The following is a 24,315-nucleotide window of genomic DNA, read 5'->3' on the forward strand; positions in this document are numbered from 1 at the left end:
TGATTGAAAGTCCAGACCTTATTGAGCGAATGGGTGGCTATGGTGCTATGTTTAATTTTTAGCAGTATGCTTACATTTACCTACACTGCCTATGACACAATAACTGCAGCTAAATTCATCAGTGATGTGTGCTTTGAGGATTTTAAACATTTGATTGCATATTGGAAAAGCCTGTAGTGTGAAGTAAGCCTGCAAAAGGCAGGCTCCATTAGTATCTTGAGATTAGGAAGAATGCAGACCCAAACAGAAAATTGATTAAATTATTTTGGCATGAGGAAAGGCACTTGGACAAAAGGAGGGGAGGCTAGTGTTAAGCTGGTGTGATAGAAGAAATCAGCCGCTTGTTCTTGACAGATGTTCAAATTTTTCTGTCTGTTGGGGTTTTTTTAAAGCCTCTTCTTATACGTTAGTGAGAAAACCATCACTTCCCAGCTTCTTCTTTATTTCTACATCATTGTTTCTCTTTTTTGCTATTCTGTGAAACAATCAGTTAAAAACCTCTTGGATCTTATGAAGACACTTCCTTCACCCTCCCCCCCCCCCCAACTTTAACTTCCCTGTTCCTTTGCGTCATTACTTAACTCCCTGTGAGTATTTACGAGATCCATAAAGACATTTCAGCTATCATACATTTTGAGATCTATACTCTGCTGTGCTCCAAAATCAAACAAAATACTGTAATCGCTAAAGATTTTTGTTGGGGTGGCAGGCGAGCAGTGGCTAATCTATAAACCCCTGCGATGTCGACAACAACACCAAAAATCCATTCAAGGTGTTGTCTGTGAGCATCATTAAAAGTTATTGACCTAGTTCTTCACTCTTCCACTTTTCAGCGTACAGATACAATTCATTGTACAGGCACCACTATTATAGTGGTGGCGCATTCTTGAGTAAAGGTGAAGATACAAAACTTGGTGCAAGACAACTGCGTGTCACTGGGCTGAAAGGAATAAAGGCTTAACCTTTGAGTAAAAATAGGTTGATCTTTATATGAAATCGAAATCAGTAAGAATGTGTCAAGCATTTGGAATGTTATCTTTTTTCTAAACGCCTACAACTTGGTCAGTGCTGGAGGGAAAAAAAAGGTCTTACATTGAACTAAATAGAATCCCGGGTGGGAATCTTTATATGAAGTGCACCTAACAGAACTCTATTAAGAATCACTGCCATATCGATCTCCAAAAAGCATTTGGTTGCAATTGTGGATTCTCACGCATTATGCCAGTCCTGTGAACACTTTCCTGGGAGTAAGCTCCATTGAAGAGACTGGAGTAGGATTCAGAGTAGACCTGCTCAGCATTGCTTACTCAAATAGGGGATGTTTCTTTGCTCATTTCAAAGGGAATGTGGTGGGGGTGACCATGTATACCACCCAGAGCTCTTTGGAGGAAAGGGGAGATATTTTAAAAAAACCCAAGACAGACAAGTAACAAGCCCGTCTATCCTTGTAATGATGCAACAGAACTCAGCTGGGGCTTTTGCAGAGCAGGAGTTGGATCAACTGTTGGGTCTTCAGTTGACTTCACAGTCAACAAGGGTCCCTTGAAACCACGACAGTGATATTACATCCCAGTGAGACTTCCTGAGGAGTACAGCATGTCTGCCATTTTTAAATCGTGACATCAAGAGGCTACCAATGGTAAGGGGAGGAGGGAATTTAAAGTTAAATGGAATCATGTTAAAATTTAAACGTGATTTAGATCAAAACCCGTGGTATGGTGCGTTCCACTCAGGGCTTCCATGCTTGGTTTAGACAGCTGTGGAGAAGGAGGAAGAGGGTTCAGGTGGGTGCTTGTACTGTCCCTCTCTCATATCGGGCAACTACTTACTTATTTATTTTTTATTTATTTTATTTTATCAAATTTATATCCCGCCCTCCCCTAATGGGCTCATTATTTGACTTCTAGGCCACCCTACCTCACAAGCAGGCTTAGGGTGGGTTACATCAATATACAATCAACATAATAACCGGTTAAAACATAATAAATAATTTAAAATTGATCTCAGTTTATCCTAATAGACCACTGTCAATGATGCCAAAATTCATGTGCTCCCCGGGGCACCCAATGTGCATACAGGTAGATGTCATTAAGACTTGGGGGTGGGGGGAACCAGGTAGATGAAGCAGTGCAAGATCAAAGTACTGCAGATGGAGCAGGGTGGGGCAGGGGGGGGGCAATACAGTTTGGAATTCCCGCCTCCTCAAGCATAGGCCTAGCGGAACATCTCTGTTTTACAGGCCGTGTGCAACTGCATCATGCAACTAATCAGCATAGCCAAAGAGAATCTGAGCTGCTCGTAGGGCCATTTTGACCATTTTTGGTCCCATCTTCTCCTTGTGTGAGCTTGACTACAGGAGCGCAAGGCCAGGGGTGTTCAGCCTGTGGCTATAGAGCCAAATGTGGCTCCTTCCACTGATCTGGATAGCCCAGGCAAACCCAATCTTGTCAGATATTGGAAGCTTAGCAGGATCAACTCTGGCAAGTACTTGGATGAGAAACCTCCTTGGAATACCAGCAGTTGGGAGGACAGGAAAAAGGAAAGGTCCCCTGTGCAAGCACCGGTCATTTCCGACTCTGGGATGACGTTGCTTTCACAACATTTTCACAGCAGACTTTTTACGGGGTGGCTCGCCATTGCCTTCCCCACTCATCTACACTTTCCCCCCAGCAAGCTGGGTACTCATTTTACCGACCTCGGAAGGATGGAAGGCTGAGTCAACCTCGAGCTGGCCACCTGAAAACCCAGCTTCCACCAGGGATCAAACTCAGGTTGTGAGCAGAGCTTAGGACTGCAGTACTGCAGCTTTAATAAAAGTCCACAGAGGCAGGCTCTATTCAGCTACCTCTCTGAATATCCTCCAGACACCCAGTAGGGGTCAGTCACCAGAGGTTGCCATGACTTCCAGGTGCAAGCACACACAGAGATACAAAAAATACCCTGCCCCCAAGAAAATAAAATGAAGCTTTTATATTAAGCTATATCAGAAGAGTAGGTGGGATACTAGAAATGCCAGTATGGAAAGGGAATAGCAGGCAATTAATGTTAGCGGACTCAAGGGCTTCTTAGAGATGTTTTACAGGAATGGAAAGGATAGAGGTGAACAGTTGCCAATAATCCAAGTATGAACCATGTGCAGATATATGCCAGTCCACTAAAACAACTTTGCCAAATGCTTCTGTGAATATTTATTACTTGTTGTGAGACCTCATGTGTGCTATGTCCCAAGAACGCACTCATGACAACCCGTGTTTGGGATGCAAAAACTTAGTTATTCATCAGCATAACAATAAGTAACGATGTGAAGCTGTATATTTCTGCATACAAACTGAGCTTCCTTATGCTGTGATCTCTTGTTCTGAATTTTGGATGTACTTTGGCTCTGTAATTATAAACAGTTGCTGCCCTCTGGCTTAATGGTTTCTAAGACTCTTTTGGAACGCAGTGTACCACCTTTACAGACACCTTGTTCACATTGACAAGGCTACAATATAGCCTTGTTCACATTGACAAGGCTACAATATAGCACAGCAGATGTCTTATCTGAACGTATGAAAGCAGCATCAGAGGAGAAAAAGGCATTCACTCATCAGGTTCTGGGGGGGAAATAAAAGTAGAAAGGCTACTTTCTGGTGTGGTGTAGTGGTTAAAATGTTGGAGTAGGGTCTGGGAAGCTCAGGTTCAAATTCCCTCTCTGCCATGTACGTTTGCTGGGTAACATTGGGTCTGTCAAACACTGGCAGCCTAACCTGCCTCACAGGGTTGTTGTGAGGATAAAAGGGAGAAAAGGAGAACAATGTGAGCTGCTTTGAGTCCCCACTGGGGAGAAAGGCAGGATATAAATAAACAAAAATGTTTTTAAATGATGTCAACTTTAACAAAAAAGGAAAACTTAGGGGAGGAAAGCAAATAGCATTCTTAAGAAGATATTGGATTTATATCCCGCCCTCCACTCTGAATCTCAAAGTCTCAGAGAGGCTCGCAGAGCAGCTCCTTTATCTTCCTCCCCCACAACAGACACCCTGTGGGGTGGGTGGGGCTGAGAGGACTCTCACAGCAGCTGCCCTTTCAAGGACAAGAGGTTTTGAACAAACTTGGTATTCCCTAAGTAAAAACACTAACAGTGCAGGCCGAAGCAGAGCTTCGGACTTAGAAGGGTGTACCTCTGCTTAGCCCTGACCTGGAGGACGCAGGCTAGCCTGGACTTGTCAGATCTCAGAAGCTAAGCAGGGCCAGCTGTGATTAGTGTTTAGTGAGAGACCACCAAGGGTGTCCATTGCAGAGGCAGGCAATGGCAAACCACCCCTGAACATCTCTTGCCTTGAAAACCCTATGGAGTAGGCATGGGCACAAACCAAAGTGATTTGTGCACAAACTGGGTCAATTTGTGGGTCGTTTCAAACCACTTCCAACCATGGTGCTTTGTTTGTTTCATCTTTGCAGCTTGTTTTCCTAGACAGCCTGGCAATTCAGGCAATTCAGTCAATTGCTAGTTGGCACTGGGGGTGGACTTCCGGGAACCCTAGAAATACCTGGGATGGTTGTCCATAGCTTGATTGGGAGCCAGTCATGGGAGCCAGTTCTGCAGCATGAAGAGTTGTCAGTGAGAGCTGAAGCTGAACTTTCTGGGGGCACCTGCTTTTTGGGGGGGGGGGGGGCTATAGCTCAGACATTCCAAATCCAATCTTCACCAGACTTGGAGGGCAGGTGTAGGAGAGCCTGCTGAAGATTGGGAATGTCCTTTCAGCCACCTAAAAACCAATTCTTAGCAGAGCTCCTTGTGGAGAATTGTGATGGTTCAAAGAGACCACTGTATGCAGCCTGACACTCGCTGCACCATACTAATGACTTAATTGACAAAATTATCTGTAAATGCAATGTTTTAATGTTTCATCCATTCTGTGGATTCTGAAGTCAATCTCTCTCTCTCTCATTTCAATTTTTGCTCTCTCTGAAAGTCGTATAGCCCATCAGAATGGTTTTCAAGTCTGCCCTCACTTTGTTGGGCATGGGATAGGATCTTTCTTCCACGGTCACCCTGAAGTTTGGCATCATGGTAAGGAAGTTCCCCTTCTGCAATCTGTTCATGTGAGTGACTTGGGTTACATTTCTGTATGGCACCAAAAGAGACTTGGCCCCTGGCACTGGGAGAACTGATATGTTAAAATGTCTCTGGAGCAAGCTGAACCAAGAGAATCACACCGTCACCCACTGCCACCAGTAGTCGTCCAGGCATTGCCACAGTAGCTGCTTGGCCTGGGCTGTGGTGATGATGACATGGGTGTTGGTTGCCATGCCAACACCAGTGAGCTGCTTGTCTCCACTGGCTACCAGTGACCCTCCAGAGCAGAGACCCACCAAGAACATTTCTGGTATGTTACAGGCTCCCTCTTCTCTAGGCCAATGAAGAAGCAAAAAGATGGGGGGAAGAGGCAAGAAAAGTTCTAGGATGAGGAGTTGCATCATCCCTGTGTGAATGGGGCAGTGGGATTATTGGACTGAGGGAAATGTTTATTTTTTAAAAAAACCCAAAGGTTGGTGACGAATTTGTGTTCCTGTTGTTTTTCTCACTCTCCCACACTCCATTCTTTCCATGTTGCAGTTTAGTTTGTCAACAGTAAAATCCCCTTCTGCAAGTTCTAGGGAGCACTGCTCTCCTCCTTGGCTCCTTGTAGACCCAAGGGAGGGGGGGGCCACTGTCAGAACTGGCATTTTTGTGTTTGTGCATGACGTGAGTGGTCATCAGGCCTCCCTTGGAGAACTTATTAATGGATGTGGATTGGGACAGTAGGTGACCTTCAGCAGCCAGCAGTTTTGTGACATACAGGGCCGGCTTGCCCACTAGGCAAACTAGGCCGTTCCCTATGGCGCCAGGAGGGGGGCACAGAATTGGGCTCCCCCCCTCCTGGTGCCCACCACAACTGACTAGTTTGCCTGCCTGCCTCCGCCGCCTGCCCTTGCTTTGCTGGGGCACGGCGAGCAGGGAGCCTTCCTGGGGCACTATGCGCCCTAGAGCCGGCACTGGTGACATACCTAATTTCCTTGGGTCACCTCACAAGTTAACAGAGCAGCAAGGGCTACCACCAGAAATGCCTCACAGTGTCTCAGGAAATAAGTACATCCCTAACTTCTTGAGTTAGTGGGCCACAATCAGAAAGTAGCTCCCAAAAGGCTCCAGCTCTTTCACAACTTGCTGATACCTACAAAAGATGGTACCCCAACAAACTGTATAAGGAGCAGCAAACCTGTTAGGTCTTTTGGTGCAAAATTCAGGCTAGCCCTGCTGTCTCTGAAATCAAGCAGCCCTCCGAAAGGGGCTGTGGGAAGGCAGAGTTTGTTTTTTTGCTCAGCCAATGAGATCTCTCTCAGCTGGCATTTTTGGTGGTAGCCCTTGCTGCTCTGTTAACTTGTGAGGTGACCCAAGGAGAGAACATGCAGTTGAGGGTTAGCTGCTGAACTATTACTGCTAGTAGCAGAAGAAAACGGAAAGTGCCTGGTTTCTTGTAATGCTGAATGATACTCAGCTTATTTGTCTAGATTCTTCTTCAAATTAGAATTGTGAAGCACTGTTCTCCAAGAAGAAATAATTCTAGGGTTTTAAAAAGTATTAATTAAAAATAATAACAGTGTCCATTACACATGCCCTGCTTAGGGCTCTTAAGCAAAGTAAGGAGCACGCTTCAGCAGGTTTACTCAGAAGTAAGTCCCATGTTATCCCACGGTTCTTACTACAAGGCAGATGTTGTTTTAAGCAATGCAGCGATGGTATCTAGTGGAAGACGTCCCAGTTGACAAAAATTGTCTCTCTACTGTGTTTAGCCATCCTCTGTGGTAACCCCGGTTATTGCAGCAGAATTTATTCGCAAAGAAAGACTTCCCGAGATTCGGAAAGATGTGGGACTCCTTTTGTTTTAGGGAAAGGAGATTTCACTTTCAAAAATATCGTTCAATTAAGTCAATAAACCCAGTCTTCGGTTCAATTTGTTTTGCCTTCCTGAAACATCAGTGTGATTTTATTTTTGTAAAAAAAGGGATGGATAGATGGACGATTGATTTTTCTCCTTCGGCTGTAGTAAGTGGAAGGCGGTGGTGTCTTTCCCTTCTTCCGCAGACCGCAGAAAAGCCGCTGAGCTGGGGACCGTGTGTCAGGGCAGCCACCGGGGGCGAAATCCCGCGTTCCGGGGCTCCAGGCAGCCTTCGCCCGCCCTCTGGGGGTCGGACCCATATGGCCAGCCGGCCTGAGAAAGGGTTCAGTTCAGGGATCTTGGGAGATGCCTTCCTAGTTTGCTCCATGCCGCTGGCGGAAGCCGCTTCTGTGGTCGATGGGAATTTTCCCCCAACTAATCTGTCCCTTGTTTGTTTGATTTCCCAGCGAACGAGAGCCGGTTGCTGATGCAAGAGGGCATGGCCTTCACCATCGGTGAGTTCCCGCTTGCGGATCCCTCGCTTCTTAGAAGGAGAGGCCGCGGTGGCTGCTGCTTTGGGGCGCCTTGGCCCCAGCATGGGCCGACCGAGCCCGCCTGTTCGGAAGAAGGCGAAGCCGCCCTGGGAATGGGGTTGGGGCCTCGACAGATCCCCGCCCTCCTCAGCTCCAGGGGCCTGTGGCCGCCTTGGCTTTCCCGCAAGCTCTGCACGGGGGACTGACTCCACAGCAGCCGGGCGCCGCCGGGGCTGCACGCGAGGAAGGGAGGCTGGCTGCTGGGATCGGTGGGGCCTGGGGGGCAGAGGGGGGCTAGTCGCGTGCAACGCCCTACTCGGGAGCAAGGCGGGGGCCCGTTTGGGGGCGCTTGCTTCCAAGGGGTCCGCTCGGGTCGCACGCCTTCCCTGGAACGAAGCGGGCCCTTGTTAGGATTCCGAGGCCCTTTCTTGGAGCGCCCTAAGCCTGGGCGGAGCTTGGCGTCTCTTGGAGCACAACAGCCCTGCGGGGTGGGCCAGCCTTGCAAGCAAAAAAAGGGATGGGATCGGAGAAGGGGGGGAGGAGCCAGTCTCCTTTCTGCCTGACCTCCCCGGGGGTTTGGTGGGCATGGCCTTTGGGGGAGGGGTCTCTTCCCCTGCCCCCCACCCCGGTAGCAGGAAGGGCCCGGCAGCCGGGGTGGTGGGGGGGGGGCGCTCTCCTTCCCTTTGGGCTGCCAGGCTTCCCAAGTGGCCCCTCCCCGGCGAGAGTGAAGGCCCGGAGTACCAATCGTGGCGCTCTGCGAAAGGGGGGGGCGGCGGCAGCGGCGGAGGGGGGGGGATGTATTCCTCGCTCACGGCGCGCCTAAATGGCGCGGCAATTAGAGGGAAATAAGAAAATTGTTGTTTTGCTGGTTTTAATGAACATTTTAAAGCCCGTTTAAAAAAAAAAATGAATCCCCCCCCCCATATTTCCCCCCCAGCCGATCTGCCGTTTGGCGGGAAGTGGCTGCGCTCGGCTTGTTATGATCCGTGGGGATCTTAATTAAAGCTTGATTGGGATGCCCTTCGGCAGCCTTTAAAACCAGACGAGAGGCGCGCCGGGTCGGGCCCAGACGACGCCTCTCCTTTGCTCTGCGCGCACCGAGCCGCTGCCGGCCTGGGCGAGAGAGGGGAAGGCAAGGCAAGGCCCGGCCCGGCTTCTCCCCCGCTTTGTGTCCCTTGCAGAGCCCATCGTCATGGAAGGGTCGGCGGCGTTTAAGATCCTGCCCGACGGATGGACCGCCGTGGCCGCCGACAGTAAGAGGTGCGCCTGGGGACTCCCGGCCGCTGCAAGGGGACCCGCCCCGGGGGGTTGAGGGGGTTGAGGTTCTCCTCCCAAGAGGGAGAGGGGGGGCAGGGGGGGAGACCCCGCTCCCCTTCGGCCCCTGGCTAATCGCCCCCCCCCCGTCCCTTGCAGATCGGCCCAGTTCGAGCACACCGTCGTCATCACGTCCCGCGGAGCGGAGATCCTGACCCGAGTGGCGGCAGAAGAAGCACACCCTTAGAAGAGGCGCTGGGCTGGGCTGGGCTGGCGGGCGGGCGGGCAAGGGCGCAGCAGCGGGATCTCCAGAAGGCGGTCGTCGACGGAGCCCGGGCCCCAGGGGGGAGGTGGCCGTCTGGCAGGACCCCCAGCAGCGGACGATCCGGGCCAGTCTTGGACCTCCCCGTCTTCGCGTTCTGTGGAGGGAAACTGACTCTGGGGCGCTCCAGAACCCAACCCAGCCGCAGACCGCCCTCGGGCTCCCCCCGCTGGGTACATCCGGGCCCTTTCCCCTTTCCTGGCTTTAAAAACGAGGGGGGAGAAGTAGCCCCCTCCCCCCAAGCAGGCGGCAGAACCGCCCTGCTCCCCAACGCCGCCGGGGCTGCGCGCCCACGGGGGACTTCCGACGGGGCCTTGGTTCTTCCTTGCTCCGAGTCGGGGCGCGCAGGCACCGGGGAAGGGCCGACCCGGGTCCCGCAAGAGCTCCTGAGAGCGAAAAGCAGGCCAACCTCTGGGTCGTCTGCTGGGCGCGTGCCCCGCTTCCGACGTCCTGCCTCGGCTTTCCTCCGGCGCTCCCTTCACAGTTCAGCCCTGGTCCCCAGCAGGGGGTTTTGGTTTGTTTTTTGCTGTTTTGTTCATCTTTGCATGTAACTTACTGGAAAGAAGGAACCTCTCGCAAAACAGGTGTCTTTTTGATCCTTGACCGGAAAACGGGGGGGAAGGGGGAGGTGCTCTGGGCTAGACACCCGAGCAGAGCTGGGTTTATTTGGGTTAGGGAGGGGAAGGTGCTCTGATCTCCCCGGCTGGGCCTCAAAGGGCCACCGGCGGCTGCTGCCCACAGGCCCGGGCCGGGAGGGAGGGAGGAGGCAGGCAGGAAGGGGCTGCTGATGAGGCCCTGCAATTAGGGGCTTCCTAATCACGCGGCCAGACTGGAGCGGAGGAAGCGGCGGGGCTGCGCATCGGATTCCAAGCGGCGGAGGTTGGGGGGGGGGGGTCGGCAAACCCTCCTGAGCGGTGGGGGTGGGGGGCTGGCGTCTCGGACTTCCGCCCCACCTGTCCTGCCAGGGCTCGCTGGTTCCCTCCGCGCACTGCAAAGAACGCCCTTGGTTTGGGTGGCCGCGGGCTTTGCCAGGTTTGAGACCCTCCAAGAAATCGGCTGCGTAGGAGGCCCAGATCGAGCACCCTTTCGAGAGCCGGCTGGGAGAGGGCAGATGTTTTACGCGGGGGGGGGGAGGGACAAGGCAGGAATCCTAAATCATTTCCTGAGGTTTGCTTGCGAGTAAGGCAGGATTACTTTGGAAGTGGCTGCGGCTGCAACCGGAGCCCCTGGAGCGAAGGGAAAGATGGGGGGGGGCGTTCCCCCTCCTTTAGCGGGGACTGTGGCACGTGGAGCGAGCGGTCCCCTTCAGCGTCGCCATCAAGTTCATGGCAGCAGGAGGAATAAAAAAAAGAAGACGACCGTCTTGGAGCATCGGGGGCGGAGGGGGAGATTATTGATCTGTAAAGCGTCTCTGAAAGCCTGAGAGGGCAGCGGTTCCTTCTAGCCTCTTGGTAACTTCATCGCTATTCAAGAGACTTAGGAGAAGGCGGGTTTTCAGAAGGAGCCGAAGCAAATTTGGGATCCGGTCTGGCTGAAATCTGCCTCCAAATGGTCAGCAGGCAGGCGCCGCTTCTCCCCTGGAGCGCTGGCAGCGAGCGCAATCCAGCCAGCCCGAGTCAAGCGCGTGCTTCCTTTCCCGGGGCCACCCCACTGCCAAAGCTCGCTGGCATCCGTGGGTTTCCATTAGAGTCACCCCGCGTAGCATGGCGCCCTCGGTTCCGTCCCGCTTGAAGCTGGATAGCAATTAGATTCTCCATGCAAAGTCGCTGTCCTTCTTCCAGTTCCTTCAAAAGCAAACTACTGCAACGGAACCGTGTGTCCCTCCTCCCCCCACTCCAAAAAACCCCACAACCGATTGAGGGGGTCGCTTGGGCAGATCAGGGCTGACTCTATTGCTGGAGATTCGTCTAAGCGCTGAGCCCATCTTCTGCCTCAAAAGAAGACAGTGAGTGACTGAAGTCGCGCCAACTGGGCTGCATTCCAGGCCGCGATCCTACGCAGGCTTTCGAGGAACCCAACGTCTTCTGACTGAACCAGTTTAGAACTGGGCTGCCTTTCAATGCAATCAAATCTTCCCTTCCACTGCAGCTAGGTTCTCCCTGCTTACTGCGAGCCAGAGGTTTCCGCTGACCGGCTGCGCTGTCCACGAACTGCCGGAGAAATTGCCCAGGAGTTTAAAAAAACAACCACCACCCACCCAAATCTCCAGAACATGCCCCTTGCCGGGATCCACCGAGCCTCTGCGCTGCATCTCGATTCCCTCGGGGAGTCTCGGAATGGACCAGCATCGCTCTTATCTTCGTTTCCCCCAAGAGGGTTTCTTCCCCCTCCCCCACCTCTCTCCCCAAGGTTAATTTTATTAGGACTGCAGGATTTTACCAACTGCTGCGGTAACAAGCTGTTTGCGCAGCAATTAGACCGAGGTGGTGGCATTTATGGTACACATCTATAATCCTAATTATAAAGGTGATTGCAGAAAGGTTGGAGAGAGAGAGAAAGGGAGAAAGAGACAGAAAGAGAAGAAACCTCGGCGAGGGCTTTGCCTTTGTGTGTTTGGGAGGCTGAAAAGGGTGCCTCTCCTGCCCCCGCCGCCCCCCCATGCCAAAGTTTGCTTGCCCAGCTGGGATTTCTTTCCAGCTTCCTCCCCGACAAAACTCTGCAAATTTCTAGATGAAACACCCCTTCTCCCCTGCCCCCCACGCCCCGCCACAAGCGACCATTTCTCATGAGCAGGTGCTCCTACAAAAGTATTTCCGCATGCGAAATGGAGCGAGCCCGCACCCCCACCCGCCAGACCAAAGCCGGCTTCTCTAGTTGGGTTTCCAGCCCGATCCCCTTTACGCAAAGTCAGTCTCGTTGCCTTCTTGCGGCTCAGCTGTCCTTAGGGGGGCGGCTGGAGAGCGCAATCCTACACACCCTTTACTCCGAAGTCTCCTCAGATGCACAAGAGAACTTAAGCTTAAGCTGACTGTGGATCGCAGAGCCGCCCGGCACAGCTGCGCCCCGGCCCAGACTCTTCCTGACGCTTCCCTGACAAAAGGGATGGGGGCTGAATTCACCTGAAAGCCCTGGAGTTGGCTTGCGCCTGCGCGCGCCTTTCCTTGCAATCCTGGGACTTTGTGGGGGGAGGGGGGTTGGAATGGGGCAGAACAACTTCCCCGATGTAAACATGTCCGCTCGGCTTCCCTTACGCGCCAGCCGTCGCTCCACAGACCATTTCTTTCCACCCCCCCCTCCCGAAATCAGTCCGGATTATCAATAAATGTCCACCACCCTGGGGGATCCGGAGCGGAGTCGGGCTCCCTTCATCTCCCAGAAGCGCCTTTCCAGCCTTCCAGATGTTAGCTAGGCTTAAACTTTCTCTCCCCTCCTGGACATTTTTGAGACTTCAGTTCACGCAATGGACACATTTAAAGGAGGGAGGAAGGACAGATCGGCCCCAGAACCCACAACTGGCTCTCCCTCCCCAGCGCCTGGTCCCAGCCACAACCCCCCCCCCCTCGGTGACGGTCACTTACGCGCTCCGGGCTTGCTGGCCAGGTCGGGCGGGCGGGGGAGGGGGTACAGGAGCCCATCAGTCCTTCTGTTTGCAGCTGGATCTAGCGATCTCCCACGCCAGGGAAGTGGGGGTGAGGAAGGGAGGCTGGCCGGGGTGGGGAGTCCCTTTCTGCCGGCTTCGGGCATCCGGGGGGAGGTGGGGATTGGGGGTGGGGGGGTCCTTGTGGGGAGCCGGCTGGGGTCTCCAGCCCTGGCCAAGCGAGCTGCTCTCCGGCGCCTGGAAGTGAGCGCGAGAGACAGAGGGAGAAAAGCGAGCGGGGAGGGGGAACCTCCCAGCTAATATCTGTAACGCCATCAGCAATGTAATTTGTGTTGAATGTTCATTTTTTATTGGTGTTCTCCCTTTGCCAAAATGTGCGCTTGATTACAGAGAGGGGGTTCGGCGCGCGCCCTTCGCAGATCTAGGTGTAACCGAGGAAAGGGAGGGGGGGCGGGAAGTTCAGCTCAGGCCAGAGCGGGAAAGCGGGAGGGGGGGAGGGGAGGAATTATTTAAAAAAAAAGAAAAACTAGAAGAAGACTATTCCCCCCAGGCTGTTTAAACCCGGCCAAGGCGGCGAGCGTCGCGATTAGTGTTAAATATATGGCTAATTATGCGTATGAAAATTAAACATCAGTGTTATGCTAATGGGGGCCGCCTTCAGCTGTGGATCAGAGCACTTGAGACTAGCATTTAATCAAATGAATCAGTAACTAATACAGCTGCACGTGTGAACTTTGCGCAAGATCAGTCCCCTCCCCCCCCCGCAGCCGTCCAGCTTTTCTCTCTCTCTTTCTCTCTCTCTCTCTCCCCCCCCCCCACACACACAGAGCCTTGGGAGAAATAATTAGCCGCGCTTTCTAATTATTAGACGCCGAAAGTCACTTGGGCGTCCGCCCAGACAGACTTGCCCGGCAGCGGCCTTTGCAATCTCTGCTGCCAACCGTGGGCCCCAGCCGGGCTTTGCCCTGGGCAGAGGGGCGCATCGCAGCCGGCAGCAGGAAGGGCGGGTGCTGCAGGAGACAGGCCAGGCCAAGAGGTCCCTTCAGAGGCCCCCTCCCCCCATCGGAGCCTGCGATCCCAGGCAGAGGGGCTCCGGGCTAAGAACTGGACTGTGCGCGCAGGGACCGGCCCTTGCTTTCCGGGCCGCGGAGGAGGCTACCCAAGAAGGCGGCTGCCTCTCGCGGCCCTTTGTGGGCCAGGGCCGGTTTCCATCCCGTCCGAGTGGGGTGCGAGCTGGCCCGCTGCTTCCCAGTCCCGCTGAACACTGGACCGGGGTGGGCTCCCTGCTCCCTCTCGGCTGCCCCACGCCACCGAGTGCCAGAGGACCGGCCCCTCCAGAGCTCCCTTACTGGCGCTGGTTGAGGGCGGCAGGTTAGGCAGGCATCTCGGCCCGGGAGCCCAGAAAGGGACAACCGGTGCTCTGGGCCAGCAAGACTGTCTGGACCGCCTGGGCAGCTGAGACTCCAGTCTCCTCCTGTGCGAGGAAGACTTTGGTAGAACACCGAAAGCTGGCCCAGCGGCAGAAAGCGACACCGAGGCCACCGGGGTCTCCCTTCCCCTCCCCAAGAAGCCGGCCTGTCGCCACGCAAGGCTCGGAAACACCCTCCCCCCCCCCAACACCCCCGGAGAGACCGAGCGAGATGAAGAAGCGCCCCCCCCCCCAAGCTAGGTGGGTTAGATGGCACCAACAGCCTTCGTCGCCCAGCACTTTGGTGGAACCCCCACCCACCCCCACTCCCACCTCCACCCAGCAGCCAAACAAGCACTCGGCGGAGCGTGCCCGCAGCTGAGGCCTGAGTCTCCCAACGCGCGCCTGGACGACCGCGGCCAAGTTTGCAGCGCCCGGTTTCCTTCAGGTACAGGGGGGAGGGGGGCTGCCGCTGGGGGGCAGCATCAATGATCCCAGAGACCCCTTCCCCACATCAGGGCCGGACAGAATCCTATTGGGGGACGGAGGGCCTCAGGACAGCCTCCCCTCTGGGCAGGAGAGATTGGGGGGCTCGCTCCCTCCAGGAAGGAAGCGGGGGGCTCCTCCCTTGCTCTTCGCCTCCCGGGGGAAGGCCGGCCAGCCCCCAGGACTGTTGCAGGGGGGGGGGGGATTCCCAGCGCGGCCGGGATCGTGACCCCTTCTCCCCCCCCCCCCCCGGCGGTCCTTGGCGGGGAGGGCGGCCGGAGGGGGACCCCATCAGAGCTGCTGCTGCTGCCGCTGCTTCCCGGCGGCGGCGGCGTCTTCTCTCGCTCGGGTCCGGCGGGCGAGCCCCCGAAAAGCGTCTCCGGCCAATCGCGAGCGATTATGCGAGACGGCGGGCCAATCAGCTCGCCGGCCTCATGCATATTCATAGCTTTTGGCTGAGTCAAAGCTTTTAGGCGAGTTTGTGTAGATCTCCCAGCAGCACGCGTAGACTTTTTCAAAGAGGCAAACTCCATTTTCTTATGAATGGGAAGTGAAAAGCCCCGGGCCTCTTAAATTGGGGGCCAGAGGGAGAGGGAGAGAGCCCCCCCCCCCCCCAGGAAGGAAGGCAGGGAGGCAGAGAGAGAGAGGCAGCCGCGCCAGAGCGAGCGGGCGGGCGAGCGAGCCCACCGCCGCCGCCTCCTCCACCACCTCCACCTCCAGCAGCAGCAGCAGCAGCAGCGGCCCGCGGCGAGAGCAATGACCATGACCACGATGCCAGAGAGCCTTAACAGCCCCGTCTCGGGCAAGGCGGTCTTCATGGAGTTCGGGCCGCCCGGGCAGCAAATGCCGCCCTCGCCCATGGCGCACGGCCACTATTCCATGCACTGTTTACACTCGGCCGGCCACTCGCAGCCCGACGCCGCCGCCGCCGCTGCCGCCGCCTCCTACAGCGCCACCGCCTCGTCCTTCTCCCGGCCGCTCGGCTACCCCTATGTCAGCTCCGTCGGCGGCCACTCGGGCAACCCCTACATGAGCTCCGTGCAGTCCTACCCTAACAGCACCAGCCTGGCCCAGAGCCGGCTAGAGGAGACAGGTACGTGCCCGGCGCCGGCGGCAGGGGGAGGAGGGGGCCCGGGGGCCGCCATCGGGATGGGGGGGAGGAAGAAGAGGGGGGGAGGGAGGGAGGAGGAGGCCAGGGAGAGGAAGGGGGCTGCTGGAAAGACCCGTCCCGCCAAAGCCAGACCATCCAGAATTGCAGACCCCTCGCCAAAAGAAAAAAAAGCACCCCTCCACTACCCCAACTCCAAACCCCCCCCCCCCAAAAAAAAGAGAGAGAGAGAGAGGAAGAAGAATCAGATCCTGCAGACAGATCTCTTGCGTTTGTGCAGGAAGCCACCCCGGCCCGGCTGGCAAAATCCGGAAAGAAATACCTCCCCTCTGTTCTCTTCTCTTGTGTTCTCCTCTCTTCTCTTCCCCCCCCCCCAGATGTGCGCCTATTAGGCTCGGCAATTATTTATTGCGTAGCTCTATAAACAATATATGCAATTAAGGGTAATTAAACCTAAAGTGCCGCCGCCTGTAAAAATAGCAAACTTTCCCCCCGCCTTCCCTATGGCGAAGGAGCTCCGCGACCGCCGGCTTTCCCCTGGCAGGGCTGCTCTCGGCAGAGAGAGAAAGAGGCCGCGCCGGGAGATGGAGGCAGCAGCAGGCCGAGTGCCTCTGGACTAACGCTAGTGGGCCGGGGCTCTGTGGCTTCTTCCTTCCTTCCTTCCTTCCAGGGCCCGAGTCGGAGAAGAGCACGGTGGTGGAAGGCGGCGAGGTGCGCTTCAACGGCAAAGGCAAAAAGATCCGCAAGCCCCGGACCATCTACTCCAGTTTGCAGCTGCAGGCTTTGAACCGGCGCTTCCAGCAGACGCAGTACCTGGCCTTGCCCGAGAGAGCCGAGCTGGCCGCCTCCCTGGGGCTCACCCAGACCCAGGTAGGGCAGCAGGCAGGCCAGGCGCTGGAGGGGGGCCTTAGGGCTGTGGAGGGGCGGGCGGAGAAGGGAAGGCCGCTCCCAGGACAAAAGAGAGCCCCGAGAGAGGGGCGCGGGTGGTTTCAAGTGGCTTCTTCTTCTTCCATCTCGCCCTCCCCGCCGGCTAAGCGTTCAACAATCCCACATCCTGGCCTGTCTAGATTTGTCAAAGCCCTTCTGAAAACCCCATTCAGATTTCTTGCTCTGGCTTCTATGAAAAGTCCATTTCACCCCCTGGATTTTTCACAGGCCTTTTTTAAACCGGGGAATGTCCTCAGATTTCCCTGAGACTGATCACCACGTCCCCATGCCCTGTTTACTCGGAAGGAGACCCCTCTGAGTCCCATGGGACTAAATTTCCAAGAGAGGGGAGGCTTTTCTGGGGGTGGCCGGATAACCCTCTCCTCGGGTGGTTTTAATTTCACACTTCCCAGGTCCTGGAGGAAGAAGAAGGGAAACGCGAAGAGTTGGTTGGGCTGATGATGTCCAAGATAATCTCCTTCTTTCCCCCTTTATAAGACACAAATATAAACGTAAACTCACAAACCATTCACCCCTCGCCTGGACGGAAGGAAAATAATATCAGTACACGTTTAGATCCCTTCAAAAGTGGTTGTCTTCTCTTTGCGAATGCAAGATTTGGGGTTGTTTCGAAGGATGCGTCCCCCTGTCGCCTCCCTGGCTCTGTTCTGAAAGCGGGAGCATGGAAGGCAGGCGGATAAAAATGGACCACCGCAGTCCGAAAACCGCGCTGAATTCCGGGGCAGACAAACGCGTTCGGGCTTAAGGCGCGCTTCTGGAGAGCTGCGCTCGGCCGGGAGAAAGAAGCCTCGCTGAGCCTCCACGTGTTTCCCCCTTGGAGACGACGCCTGTCCTGTCCTTTCCAGCAGGATCCGCGGGTTCCTTCTTGGAGAATTAAACCACCTGGCCTTGCTGAAGGATTGCCTCGCGCGTGGGGAGAATCAGCCCCCCCCCCCAGTCCCCAGAAGAGGAAAGTTGCAGCCCCGAGATTCCCAGTCAGAGCTTCGGGGGCGCCGCGCCTCTGGGCCAAGCGTCCCTTGTCGGGGAGCACAGCTGTCGAGCGCTTTGGGGTGGGGGCCCGTCTTTCTCTAGGAGGGCTGCTGCGCCTGCGGCCTTTCCGCTCATCTCGCCTGGGCCGGCGGCTCTGTCTCCCTCTTTTGTCTCTCTCTCCCGGCAGGTCAAGATCTGGTTCCAGAACAAGCGCTCCAAGTTCAAGAAGCTGATGAAGCAAGGCGGCGCGGCCCTGGAGAGCGGCGCCCTGGCCAACGGCCGCTCCCTCTCGGCCAGCTCCCCGCCGGGGCCTCCGGTCTGGAACACCAACTCGTCGTCGGCCAAGAGCTCGACGGGCACCCCGGGCACCTACATCCCCAGCTACACGTCGTGGTACCCCTCCGCCCACCAGGAGACTCTGCAGCAGCCGCAGCTGATGTGATGGGGGGGGGGCTCCTCTCCCCGCCCTTTGTTTCCTTTGTGTTCATTTTTAATTTTTTTTAAAAAAACAAACAAATTGCATCCTCGAATCGAGCAGCCGGTAGCCGCAGAAGGACCCGCAAAACGGACGCGTTAAAACACACAAACACACACACAAACACACGGAGTGCAAAATGCAATGGGCCCGGAGGCAGCTTCGAGACTCGGGAGGCGCCGGGCCAGCCACTGGCCGGAAAGCCTGGCCTCGGCCGGCCCGCGAGAAGCACAGATGCGATGCGGGGCCGGTTCCCACCGCGGACAGCTGACAGAGCAGCCCCTCGGCCAGCCGGACAACAGCCTGCCAGCAGCGCTGCCCGGACCCAGCCTCGCCTGCGACACACAAGCAGATAAACAAACAAACGACGAAAAGAGAGAGAGAGAGAGATTGTTTGTACGAGAAACAAAAACGGTGTCCTCCGTCCTGTCCGTCTGTCTCTGGTGTCTTGTCCCGACCAAATATCGATTCCCGCCACTCCCTCCTTCACCCGATCTGGGAAAGAGAAAACCCTTCGCCCTTTTATTTTTGCTTTCCCCTCCCCCCCCTTGGGGTTTTCTCTATACTTTGTGTCTTCGGTGTTCCCTTCTGGTCTTTGGTGTATATTATTTCTTCCTTCTTGTCGACGGTGAAAGGGGGAATGGTTTTGTTTTGTTTTTTTAATTTATTATTATTTATTGACAAACGACCACTATGAGAGTGCTATTTTTTTTTTTAAGAATAAACCTTACGGTCAGATTTGGGTTTGAGGAACTGAACGCAGTTTGCCTGGCTTTTGTTGCGAGCCGAGCGCACCCTAGCCCCAGGAGTGGGTCCGCTTTTGCACCCCAGTTTCTGTCGCCGAGCGTGTGAAATTGCTGGAGCCTACGGGGCTTGTGACGCAACTGGCTGTGGTGTGCGGATCTGGGTCTTTCTCTCGCTCTCTCACACCAGCCGGTATTTTTGCGGAGCTTGGGGGTGGGGAGAGGAAGAGAAGGACGACTTGGTTTACATTAGAAGCGGAGTCGGGCCCAACCGCGGAGCGCCTTACTTTTAGCGATGCCTCCAGGGCTGCGTGTGGATTTTCATTTCCCTGTCTCGAGCAAGCGGAATTACGATAGCCGGGAAGACTCGAAGAGGCCGATCTGGCTTCAAGTCAGCTTTAAAACCCAACATGTTGAGCCCCCCTCCCTTCTCCTTCCCCCTCGTTCAGAGAAATGCCAATGTGAAACCTCCCTGCGCGGATTCTCACGTGCAGGCTCTGGATCTCTGTATATAATTTCTGAATTCATAATATTGTTCTGTAAACATGTTGCACAAATTTTAGCTTTTTTTTAAAGGATGGGGGAGAAAAGACCGTTTAGGGTTTCCTTCTCTTCCCCTCCCCCAATCTTTTTTTTATTTTTTTTATTTTTTGGGTGTGACCGTAATACATGACGCTTTGTGAGAACTGAGATTTTAATTTGTGACAAAGGAGAAAGAAAAGAAAAAAAAAAACCTCGGAAATGTGATAACCCGGAGAGGCCCGCTGTTGTTTTAGTGTTCTATATGTCAAAGTTTAGTTTTATATTGAGAATGTTAACTTATTGCTTTGTATCTTGGAAAAGAAAAACAAAAACAAGCCGACAACACCCCTCCTCCCCTCCCCTCGCCCACCCCCGCCCCCAGGCGCCCCGCCGCGCCCTGAAATATTTGTACATACGTTATAAAAGTTTCTTTTGAGACAGTAAAATTATGGTTTGGAAAAAAAGACCGTCTGCACGCGTGGTATTTCCAGCCATGGCTTTGAAGTGACAACCCAGCTAAGCGAGAGACATGGCCTGTGGTGCAAACGGGAATCGGTTATCAGAGACGTAACGTCTGAAGTGTATGCATGTTTGGAGCTGGCAAGGGGGCAGAATCGAGGGCAGGGAAAGGAAATGTTGGACGCTGGGCCGTGACAGCCGGATTGCTGTTTTATCAGGATCTGGGTCTTATCCGCTGGGGATCTGCCACGGAGGCCGGATTTCAAATACACAAACACACCCACGAAGGACTTGGGGATTATGTACTGCCTGCGGCGGCTGTCAGCGCAGCCGGGACCTTCTGAATGAAGAGATCGGCCTCGATCGTTCCTGGATCAGACCAGGTGCAGGGACCTTCTCTTCTCTTCGCGCCGCTCCTCGCTTCTCTCCTCTCCTCTCCTCGCTTCTCTCCTCTCCTCTATTCTCTTCGCTTCTCTCCTCTCCTCTCCTCGCTTCTCTCTTCTCCTCTCCTCGCTTCGCTTCTCTCCTCTATTCTCTTCGCTTCTCTCCTCTCCTCGTTTCTCTCTTCTCTTCTCTTCGCGCCGCTCCTCTCCTCTCCTCGCTTCTCTCCTCTCTTCTCTTCGCTTCTCTCCTCTCCTCTTCTCACTTCTTTTCTCTTCTCTCTCTCTCTCTTTTTTAAAGAGACAGGCTGGCCTTGGTAGCTTTCTCAAGCCCAGGGATGTATTTCCCTGGGCAAGCACGCGCCTGGAAGTGTTTCTCAAAGGCAGGGCTCGTTTCTGTCATTGCTACCCGGAGTCTAAGCCAAGCCCCTGGCGGAGACCTTGACTACAGCTGTGGCCTGTATCCTCGAACGGCTCGAGAGTGGGGGAGGGGGACAAATGCCCGCGAGAGGATGCCAGCCGCAGGGCAACCGAGATCAGAGCCAGGCTCTGCCAGCCAGCGGGATGGAGCTCCGGTTAGCCCCATCCTTCCCTTCTGCAAAAAGAAACCAAACCAAAACCAGCTGGAGACTGTAGCTGGTTTGCAGGCGAGGGCCGGGCGGGTGTCCTGCGATGGAAAGGCCCGCGGTTGTGTGCAGGCAGAGAGAAGCCGGAGGCCGGCCGAGGCAGGGAAACCAGCCTCCGAGGCCTTGCCCGCGTCTGCACTGGGCGCCGCTTCCGGATTTTTAAGCTGGAGGCCGGCCGCGGTTTGCCAAAGGCTGGCCCTCCAGAAGTCTGTGGCGCGGCGCCCACATCCTTCTCGAGCTTTTCTCAAGGCAGCCTCAAGCCCCCCCCCCCCGCGCTTGCCAAGCTAGGCAACCCCCCCCCCCTTGTCAGCCCTCCCTGCTGTGTTCCTTGGGGGGAGGAATCTGGGGTTAGGGGCCAAAGAGGCCCGCTGGAAAGAAAGAGGAAAGGGCTGGGATCTGGAAAGGCTGTGGAGCAGGGAGGTTATTGGGAAACGAAGAGAAGGAAAGGCTTGGAAGGACGCGGGTATCACTGGCACGACAGAACACGCGTCTCTGCTCTGACCTCTGAGCAAGGCCACAGTCGCCAACTCCCTGCCTCCGTCCCTCCCTCCCTCCAGACAGGCAATAGTCTTCTTCCAGAGAATCCTCCGAGTCTCTGCCGGAAGTATAGCCTGCTTCATGCCTCCCACCCCTCTCCCCGCCATTCGCGGCCCTGGGCTCAGGGGAGTTCGCCAACGCGCCACAGAAGAAGCCGGGGAGCTCCCAGAAGCGGCTTCCTAGATTTCGCCCAACTCTGCTCCGGAGAACGCGGCTGCAACCAGCTTGAACCCCAGAGAGTGCGGCCCCAGCCCACACGCTGGGGCTTGCTTGTAGGCCAACTTCAGCAGGAAGGAAGGAAGGAAAGAAGGAAGGAAGGAAGGAAGGAAGGAAGGAAGGAAGGAAGGAAGGAAGGAAGGAAGGAAGGAAGGAAGGAAGGAAGGAAGGAAGGAAGGAAGGAAGGAAGGAAGGAAGGGAGGGAGGGAGGGAGGGAGGGAGAAGAAAGAAAGAAAGAAGGAAAAAAAGAAAAAAAGAAAAAAAGAAAAAAAGAAAAAAAGAAAAAAAGAAAGAAAGAAAGAAAGAAAGAAAGAAAGAAAGAAAGAAAGAAAGAAAGAAAGAAAGAAAGAAAGAAAGAAAGAAAGAAAGAAAGAAAGAAGCCAGAGAGAGCCATCTGTTCTGGCAGGGTCATTTTTGTCGAGTTTCCCTCCTCCTCCTCTCTTCGGCTCCGCATCCGCTCGGGAGGAGGTTCCCTCCTGGGCCAGTGGGTGGGGAGAGGAATGGGGGGGGGGGAGGAGGCAGAAGTGGGTGTGTCTCGGGGTGGGGTGGGGGGATGGATTTCCGGGAGGCCGTTCAGGGGAGGAAGCGAATGATAAATTGTATCGATTTTTGTTTTGACACGCACCCATTTTTCAATTCTGGGCGATGAGTGATCAAATGATGCGGCCCTCTGGCTAATGTACATGCCGGAGAGAGAGAGATAAGGCACCATAGCAGCGCGGGGAACAGGGATGGGGCCGGGGCAGGCCGGGCGGGGGGGGGGGCAGCAGTTTACTGGAGCAGCGGCGAGGAGAGAAGCCAGCCAGGCCGTGGGAGAATCCGCGACTCCAGATTCCTCAAGGGAGCCCAGAGAGAGCTCGCCCTAAGGGGATTTTATCTTTTTTGTTGTTTTTAAGGAGAAGACTATTTCTTTAACTGGTTTCCTGTGTTCCACGGGAGTCTAAATTTGGCAGAGATTCTGCCCCAGAAACGCCAAAGTCGATGGCTTCCTCCCTCGAGGGAGAAAGTTTAGAACCGGATCGCGCATCCTCTGGTCTGAACGCAAAGATAAAACGCTTCGGGAGAGGGCCTTTTTGGGAAAAAACCACAGACTGGTCAAGCAAAAGCCCTCTGCCCGGAAACGCTCTTTTTAAAAGAGAGAGAAATTCTTGGCTTCTCCTAATTCAATCAGATCTTGCTAACCCTTTCCAAATGGAGAAATTATTAGTTTTCTCGCAACGAAGGCGGGCTTCGAGTTAGCGCCTATTATCAGCTGTACCTTTGCGCACGCTAATCTCCGCGCAGACCTAATTAATTCTGCCTTGTTCCTGACAAGTAGTTCATCAAATACCTGATTCGGAGATTTTCATAATGAGGATATTAATTAAACTCTGAATAAATCCGGAGGGGCTTCTATTGAAACAATACCTCATTATAATGATTAAAAACTGATTTCGAATATTAGGCCTTTCTAACCATTGCCACGCCGCAAAAAAAAAACAGCCCTACCGGATACATCTGCCGATGGCGAAATGCAATTTAGGGATAGGTATTTTTTTTGTTGTTCTTGTCGGGGTGGAGTGGGAATCCTGCCCCTCATTTCCCAACACTTCTGTAATAGCTTACACACAGCTTAATGATAATCAAAACGACTCTCTCTCTCTTTCTCTCTTTCTCCTCCTAAAAAAGACCCCAAAGTGCGCTTACAGCTGCAAAACCCAAGAGGGTCAGCATCATTTCACTGTATTCTCTTCTTGATTACAAGCGGAGCCCATCAAACACAACATAATTACAGTAATTTCAGGTTTATTTATTCTAATGCAGTTTCCCCATCTCTCTGGTAATTATGAGCAATTTTTTCGCCCAGGGAATCTTTTTGCATTAACAAAAGAGATAACGCACTGAAAGCCAAATTTGCTGTGCATTGAGAATGGGGGGAAAAGAAGGGAGGAGAGCGAGAGAAAGAAATAAAGTAGGTGCGAGCTGCCATTTCGCCGCAATTCTCCTATACTGGGAGCTTTCGCAAATTGCTTGCAGGTGTATGGAGGCCGGCTGTCAAAAGGAAGGGCCTTCCAAATTAGCAAATGCACAATGTTGAAGTAATGAAGACAGACTTGGCGAAATTGCCTAGCGAGGGATACCTCGTTAACATGTCCCACCCCCCCCCCCAAAAAAAACCCCAGCTTAACCTCCCCTCCCGTATTAAAGAACCCCCTCAAAAGCTGGGGTTTGTGTCCCTCTCTTACAGCAGAGCCCGGCTGCGCCTCTGCATTTCGAAACGGTGCAAAGAGAAAGGTCCCATCCAGATCGCAGCCATCTGTCTATTGCCCCACCCGGGTCCGAGTTAGATGTGCCCCCGTTTCTGCTGCAACAATGTTTTTTAGAAAATGGGATTTTTAATCCACAGACGCAGTAGCCACTTCTACAGAGCTGCCATCCCTACGGGTGGGGTGGGGCGATGGGGAACTCTAATTTTTACCAGAAAAAAAGATCTTTAAGCTGACCCAAATGATCAAAGCAAAGGTAATCAATATCTAAGAAGCTTCCTCGTTCTAAGCTCTTATACTACCCAGTTTCACATCCTTCTCTCCCCCACCCCCACGATTAAAAACAGACAGGGAAAAGAGGGGTGGGGGGGGAGATCAAGTTTGATCTTCCCAGGCCAGCCGCATCAGTCTGGGCTCTCTGGTCCTTAGGCGCTCCGGGTCCCCGCTCTGCGGCTGGCCAAACCCCTGCTCTCTTCCTAGGGAAATCTGTAGTCTCCGCGGGGCTGTTTCCAAGACGAGGCTGAAAAACAGCCCCCCGGACGACAAAGCCGTGTTGGGTGAGTATCTGTATATCCCACCACAAATAGTTTCCTCGAAGACCACCACACACACACACACACGCAAGCGCGCGCACGCACAC

General features: G+C 54.3%; 2 protein-coding genes across 2 annotated transcripts in view; both read left to right on the plus strand.

The window, feature by feature from the left end:
• METAP1D (methionyl aminopeptidase type 1D, mitochondrial) overlaps positions 1–8,939 on the plus strand; it is a 136,201-nt gene extending 127,262 nt beyond the window's left edge. Inside the window, exons 7-10 of the mRNA XM_060257013.1 lie at positions 4,959–5,056; positions 7,373–7,420; positions 8,620–8,698; positions 8,852–8,939. Coding sequence (XP_060112996.1) covers positions 4,959–5,056; positions 7,373–7,420; positions 8,620–8,698; positions 8,852–8,939 — 313 coding nt within the window. The remainder of the gene's footprint in view (positions 1–4,958; positions 5,057–7,372; positions 7,421–8,619; positions 8,699–8,851) is intronic.
• A 6,263-nt stretch (positions 8,940–15,202) lies between these two features.
• DLX1 (distal-less homeobox 1) lies at positions 15,203–17,914 on the plus strand. The gene is made up of 3 exons (XM_060257143.1): positions 15,203–15,539; positions 16,225–16,424; positions 17,659–17,914. The coding sequence occupies exons 1-3, from the start codon at positions 15,203–15,205 to the stop codon at positions 17,911–17,913; spliced, it is 792 nt and encodes a 263-aa protein (XP_060113126.1). The 3' UTR covers position 17,914.
• Positions 17,915–24,315: the final 6,401 nt, after the last annotated feature.

The sequence above is a fragment of the Heteronotia binoei genome, chromosome 16 (assembly GCF_032191835.1).
Source record: "Heteronotia binoei isolate CCM8104 ecotype False Entrance Well chromosome 16, APGP_CSIRO_Hbin_v1, whole genome shotgun sequence".
Classification (NCBI taxonomy): domain Eukaryota; kingdom Metazoa; phylum Chordata; class Lepidosauria; order Squamata; family Gekkonidae; genus Heteronotia; species Heteronotia binoei.